Below are 6,434 nucleotides of genomic sequence, written 5' to 3' on the forward strand. Positions count from 1 at the left end.
TTTTGAGGCTAGGCTGGCACTTCCGCCCACATGCCCGCTCAGCAATCCTCATTCCTCGACGCTGCCTCTGCCATTGAGCACCTTCAGTCCTACTCCCGTTCAGATGGCCTTTCCATAACCGACCTCATGGACTCTCAGGTCCATGGCGGTCTCACCTACAATGATTTCCTTCTTCTCCCAGGCAAAATCAATTTTCCTGCTTCTGCCGTTCTCACTGAGAGCCGTGTAACTCGCAATGTCACCCTCAAAACTCCGTTCATCAGTAGCCCTATGGACACGGTCACAGAAGGAGACATGGCTATTTCCATGGCGGTAGGCGTCGTTACGGATACACTAGCCAGTGTGTTCTAACATCTATGCTAGCTCCTCGGTGGTATTGGTGTTATTCATCATAACCAGTCACCACAGTCCCAGGCGTCGATGGTTCGTGCTGTAAAGCGACACGAGAACGGCTTCATCACCGAGCCTGTTGTGCTTTCTCCCTCCAACCTTGTTGAGGATGTTCTAGATATCAAAGCCCGACTCGGATTCTGCGGTATCCCTATTACTGGTGAATTCCCTTTGCCATGTCCCCTGCATGATGAGACTTTCTTTTTTATAAACCTTCGTTCTTCCGAGTTTTAACGCATGTTCAATGCGTGGTGTGCGGATACCTGTTATTCTTTTCTGAATCTCCCTATTCTTCTTCTCCCGCCAATACATGCTGACCAATTCACTACAGAATCCGGTGCACTGGGTGGCGAGCTAGTGGGCATAGTCACTTCTCGTGACGTCCAATTTCGTGACCCCGCCACGCCTCTTTCCGATGTTATGACCACAGATCTCGTTACCGCTTCCCAAGGCATCACTCTCATGGAGGCCAACGACATTTTACGTGACTCAAAAAAGGGAAAGCTTCCCATTGTCGACTCGCAAGGCCGTCTAGTCTCGCTTCTCGCACGTTCGGATCTCTTGAAGAATCAGTCCTATCCCCTTGCCTCCAAAGACCCTGTGACGAAGCAGCTGTACGCCGCCGCTGCCGTAGGCACGCGTCCATCAGATCGGGACCGTCTTACTCTCCTGGTGGAAGCAGGCTTGGATATCGTCGTTCTCGATTCCTCCCAGGGCAACTCCGTATTCCAAATCGACATGATCAAGTGGATTAAATCCATGTACCCTAAACTCGAAGTCATCGCAGGCAATGTCGTCACTCGTAAACAGGCTGCGTCCTTAATAGCTGCGGGAGCCGACGCCCTCCGTGTCGGCATGGGTTCAGGCTCCATTTGCATCACACAGGAGGTCATGGCCGTGGGGAGGCCACAGGCAACCGCAGTATATGCCGTGGCGGAGTTTGCGAACAAATTTGGCGTGCCGGTCATTGCTGACGGTGGGGTTGGGAACGTAGGTCATATTGTCAAGGCTCTGGCATTGGGTGCTGGAGCCGTGATGATGGGTGGCCTCTTGGCTGGGACGGAGGAGGCGCCGGGAGAGTATTTCTACCATGAGGGAAAGCGAGTCAAAGCATACAGAGGCATGGGTAGTTTGGAAGCGATGGAACAGGGCAAATCAAGCTGTGGGCAAACAAAAGTTAATGGCGCGCCCTCTACCGGCGGATCGAACAAATATCCCATCCTAAAGAAATCGACGACCCTCGAAAATGCAGCCACGTCGCGGTATTTCTCCGAGAGCAGCGCCGTAAAGGTTGCGCAGGGCGTCAGCGGAGATGTGCAGGACAAGGGAAGCGTCAAGGCCTTCCTGCCGTATCTGTATGTCGGTGTGCAGCACTCGTTCCAGGATATTGGCGTCCGGAACGTACAGGAGCTGAGGAGCTCTGTCAAGGAGGGCAAGGTGCGGTTCGAGCTGAGAACTGCCAGCGCGCAGGTTGAGGGTGGAGTACATGGACTGAACTCGTATGTGTTGGTTTTTTTTCACTGGCTTCCTTGCTGATGATACCTCCCAGCTACACGAAAAGGCTTTTTGCCTAGATTATGACTCATGTAGCATAGCTGTACGTTACCTTAGAATACCGATATACACATTTGAACCAATGGAAAGAAAATGAGCATTTGTATCGTGGAACTAAGTAGCTGTGAAGCAGCCAAGGGACTGCCGGCATGATTGCTGTTTACATCTATTTTTTCTACACGCTATATCCTAACTACTTTTTAATTTCTTCTCCCATGGCCGATCTTTTCTCATTCCTTAACAATGTCTCCGATGAGCCTATTGACGAGCCTGCGATTGAAAACGATGTCATGCTGGTCGATCCACCAGAGTCTTCAGCAAAGAAACGAAAGGCTGAAGTAGAAAGTCAAAATGGCGCTATTGACTTGAACGCAGTGGAAGAGCCTGTGGGGAAAAAGCCTCGCCTTGATGCATTAAATCCTGTCGTTCTGGACGATTTCGAGACAGAGGCTAAGCGTGAAGTAGCTGCGAGTGCTGGACTACAAGGGAGTGTCGAGACAGGCCGACTTGAGCTTCGACATCAGGTATGTTTCCGTTCCATTATTACCCTCGTCTTTCTTACTCTTGTTTAGGTCCGTCACCAAGTTGCAGTGCCTCCGGGATACAATTATACACCCATAACGAAGCATGTACCACCCGCAAAACCGGACCGGGAGTACAAATTTGAGCTGGATCCTTTCCAAAAGGTGTCCGTGTACGCTATACAGAGGAACGAGAGCGTCTTGGTGTCGGCGCATACAAGTGCTGGAAAGACGGTCGTTGCCGAATATGCTATCGCTCAGTGTCTGAATAGAAAACAGCGAGTTATCTATACAAGTCCCATCAAGGTCGGCCCTGTTTCACAACATATTCATGCCTGCATTTACCGACTCACCAGGCTTTGAGCAATCAAAAATATCGCGAAATGCTGGCTGAATTTGGTGACGTCGGGCTCATGACGGGAGATGTTACCATCAACCCCACCGCAACATGTCTGGTGATGACCACAGAGGTACAATTTCACCGTACAGATTCCCGTCTTTCCTAAATGCCTACCCACAGATTCTCAGGTCAATGCTCTACCGTGGTTCCGAGATCATGCGCGAAGTTGCTTGGGTCGTATTCGACGAGATCCATTACATGCGCGACAAGGAGCGCGGCGTTGTTTGGGAGGAGACAATTATCTTGCTTCCGCATACCGTTCGCTACGTTTTTCTTTCTGCGACCATACCAAACGCAATGCAGTTTGCTGAATGGATATGCAAGTCGCATGATCAGCCATGTCACGTCGTGTATACGGATTTCCGACCGACACCATTACAGCATTACTTGTTTCCCGCTGGTGGGGAAGGAATCTACTTGGTTCTCAACGAAAAGGGAGAATTCAAGGAGGATAACTTCAGTAAAGCTATGGGCCAACTGCAGGCCAACGCGGGGGAAGATCCGGCGGACCCCCGTGGCGGAAAGGGAAAGAAGGGAAAGACTAAGAAGGGTGGAGAAAAGAAAGGCATGTCATTGATCATTACTTTAATGTAGGGAAGAGTAACAGTTTCCTTAGGTCCCTCGGATATTGCGAGGATAGTGAAGAAGATCATGCAAGGCAATTACCACCCCGTCATCGTCTTCTCCTTCAGCAAACGGGATTGCGAAGCCCATGCATTATCACTGACCAAATACGAATTCAATTCTCAGGATGAACAGGAGCTGGTGAACAATATATTCACGAATGCCATCGATAATCTCTCGGCAGACGATAAACAGCTCCCGCAGATATGTACCCTTCTACCTCTCCTACGACGAGGAATTGGTATCCACCATAGCGGACTTTTGCCGATCTTGAAAGAAGTCATTGAAATCTTATTCCAAGAAGGTCTGATCAAGGTCCTCTTTGCGACGGAAACATTTTCCATTGGATTGAACATGCCTGCGAAAACCGTTGTGTTCACTGGAACACGCAAGTTTGATGGGAAGGAACAGAGGAGTATATCATCAGGAGAGTACATTCAAATGTCCGGGCGTGCCGGTCGACGAGGCTTGGACGACCGCGGAGTGGTGATCTTGATGTGCGATGAGAAGCTGGAACCGGCAACAGCGAAGGAAATGATCAAGGGTGAGGCGGACCGTCTTGATTCGGCGTTCCATGTGGGATATAACATGGTTATGAATTTAATGAAAGTGGAGGGTATCAGTCCGGAGTACATGCTCGAAAGATGTTTCTTCCAATTCCAGAGTAGCGCTGGTATTCCACAGTTGGAGAATGGTGCGTGCTGTATCAGTATCTGAGGTTCATGCCTAACACTATCTTCAGAGCTGCGGAAAGAGGAAGAAGCGCTTAAAGCCTTTGTCATCGAAGATGAGGAGCTTGTAGTTCAATACTATGACTTTCGACAGCAGCTCGATCAAATGAGAGGAGATTTCAGAGAAGTGATCACTCATCCTACGTACGCATTACCATTCTTGCAATGCGGTCGACTCGTTAAGGTCAAGTACAAGACCCTGGACTTTGGGTGGGGAATCATTATAAATTATCAAAAACGCCAGCCACCAAAAGTGAGTTGTTTTTTTTATCACATAGTTCCTGTGAACTGACCTAGTCTTAAGAATCGGCCGATGCCTAAAACAGACGAGATTCCGCCTCACGAGCAGTATGTCATTGACGTTTTACTCAATTGCGCGGCTGGTAGCAGCGTTTCCAAAGACAAGACGAATATTGCGGCTACACCAGGAGGCGTGGTGCCATGTCCACCGCATCAGAAGGGTCAACCACTAGTCGTTCCCGTTCTTTTATCAACTATCGAAGGGATTAGTCACTTACGGCTATTCCTTCCCAAAGACTTGAGATCTTCCGAGTCTAGGGATACCCTTTGGAAGAGCGTGGGTGAAGTGCACCGTCGTTTTCCAGATGGTGTACCCCTTCTTGATCCTGTACAGAATATGGGGATAAAGGACGACAAGTTCCTTGGTCTCGTGAAAGTGAGTGTGTGCTGTTAACGATACGTACATCCATCATTGATCGCGAATCGCTCAAAGAAAATCGAAGCCATGGAAAACCAGATGTTCAAGAGTCCTCTGCATGATGATAAGCGACTACCAGAGCTGTACACCCTGTATTCCAAAAAAAGGGATGCGCAGGATCGGATAAGAGGGCTGAAGAAGCGGATACAGAGTACGCATGATGTGTTGCAACTGGAAGAGCTCAAATGTCGGAAACGTGTCCTTCGACGACTAGGGTTTACGACGGCCGAAGACATCGTCGACGTCAAAGGCCGGGTTGCGTGCGAGATTTCTACGGGGGATGAACTGCTGCTAACGGAGCTGACATTTAACGGTGTCTTTAATACACTGGAGCCCGAGCAGTGTGCGGCACTGCTGAGTTGCTTCGTGTTTGATGAAAAGGTACATAGATCGGGTTCCGCGTAGCTACTAGACATTGATTACATTTTTAGAGCGAACAGCAGACAAAATTGAAGGAGGAACTGGCTGCTCCGCTTCGCGTTATGCAGGAGTTGGCGCGACGCATAGCAAAGGTGTCAAAAGAATCGAAGCTTCCAATGGACGAGGACGTGTACGTCTCCTCCTTTAAGGTGGAACTCATGGACGTGGTTATGCAGTGGTGTCGAGGAGCATCTTTCTCTGAAATATGCAAAGTTTGTTTTTTTCATCAGCTGTTCCGTTTTTCTGGCTGACTTGATCAATCAAACAGCTCACCGATACGTTCGAGGGAAGTCTTATCCGCGTCTTCCGGAGACTGGGCGAACTCTTGCGACAGATGGCTCAAGCTGCCAAGGTTATAGGAAATGCGGAGCTTCAACAAAAGTTTGAAAAATCGTCTGAAATGCTGGAAAGGCCCAATTCAGTGATTTTCTGCTCGTCACTTTACCTGTAGACGCACCTTAACTTTGTGAAATTTTGGTGCCGACTGATCAGGCTGAGACATCCGACGCCCTTCAGAAACACAGGTTTATATATTTCTGCTTAAAATGTCGTATGCAAACCGCACCCTTGCCGTAAAAGCGGTCGTCCTTGATAGCAACTTTGGGCAATATGGACAGAATTTTGACTGGCTTGTCTCCATTATGCAGTGGAGTCTTGCCTACCAGGAGCTCTACCTGAAGACTCGGGGCAAGTGATCCCCGTTCGTTGAGGAAGAGGTTCCGCGTGACGATGAAGACAATCGTATCAACTTGAAGGTCCTGATAACGACATGAGCTTTCTGTCTCCCTTTAATTAACAGTATGCATCTGTTGCGGACTCGCCCTTTTATCCGCAGGGAATATTCAAAGGCTCTATACGACATAATTCAGGCGGTAAAGACGGGTAACGAGAACATAACCGTAGGATAAGGCGGAGCCGGAAGAAGAGCACGCCGACAAGGCGTCACTACTGGTTGATCCAGCTGTCAGTGCGAAACGCTCTCGTGGGGAAGTGTCAGATGTTGTGGAGGTCAGAGAAAGAAAGAAGCAGCATCTGCTGGCCACCGGTACAACATTTGATGCTGCCAATCAAGTCAG

At 49.2% G+C, this 6,434-nt stretch overlaps 2 protein-coding genes across 2 annotated transcripts; both read left to right on the top strand.

The window, feature by feature from the left end:
* The first annotated feature begins 3 nt into the window (after positions 1-3).
* Positions 4-2,022, top strand: BT62DRAFT_931147 (IMP dehydrogenase). The gene is made up of 3 exons (XM_043186073.1): positions 4-312; positions 364-550; positions 722-2,022. Exons 1-3 carry the CDS (start codon positions 31-33, stop codon positions 1,924-1,926), a joined length of 1,674 nt encoding a protein of 557 aa, XP_043040806.1. The 5' UTR covers positions 4-30; the 3' UTR covers positions 1,927-2,022.
* Positions 2,023-2,234: 212 nt separating this feature from the next.
* On the top strand, positions 2,235-5,809 carry BT62DRAFT_892264 (antiviral helicase; the record flags this gene model as incomplete). The annotated part of the gene is made up of 10 exons (XM_043183099.1): positions 2,235-2,468; positions 2,517-2,771; positions 2,822-2,935; positions 2,986-3,434; positions 3,465-4,183; positions 4,232-4,473; positions 4,525-4,896; positions 4,954-5,319; positions 5,370-5,570; positions 5,627-5,809. 10 exons carry the CDS (start codon positions 2,235-2,237, stop codon positions 5,807-5,809), a joined length of 3,135 nt encoding a protein of 1,044 aa, XP_043040807.1.
* Between the last annotated feature and the right edge of the window lie 625 nt (positions 5,810-6,434).

This window comes from Guyanagaster necrorhizus (genome assembly GCF_019112545.1).
Source record: "Guyanagaster necrorhizus MCA 3950 unplaced genomic scaffold BT62scaffold_10, whole genome shotgun sequence".
NCBI classification, from domain to species: Eukaryota; Fungi; Basidiomycota; class Agaricomycetes; order Agaricales; family Physalacriaceae; genus Guyanagaster; species Guyanagaster necrorhizus.

Bases quoted from the DNA above. Each gene is read 5' to 3' on its own strand.
- BT62DRAFT_931147 (XM_043186073.1), top strand. From the start codon at position 31: ATGCCCGCTCAGCAATCCTCATTCCTCGACGCTGCCTCTGCCATTGAG. The intron at 313-363 runs GTAGGCGTCGTT...CATCTATGCTAG, and splicing joins ACATGGCTATTTCCATGGCG to CTCCTCGGTGGTATTGGTGT. The intron at 551-721 runs GTGAATTCCCTT...AATTCACTACAG, and splicing joins CTGCGGTATCCCTATTACTG to AATCCGGTGCACTGGGTGGC.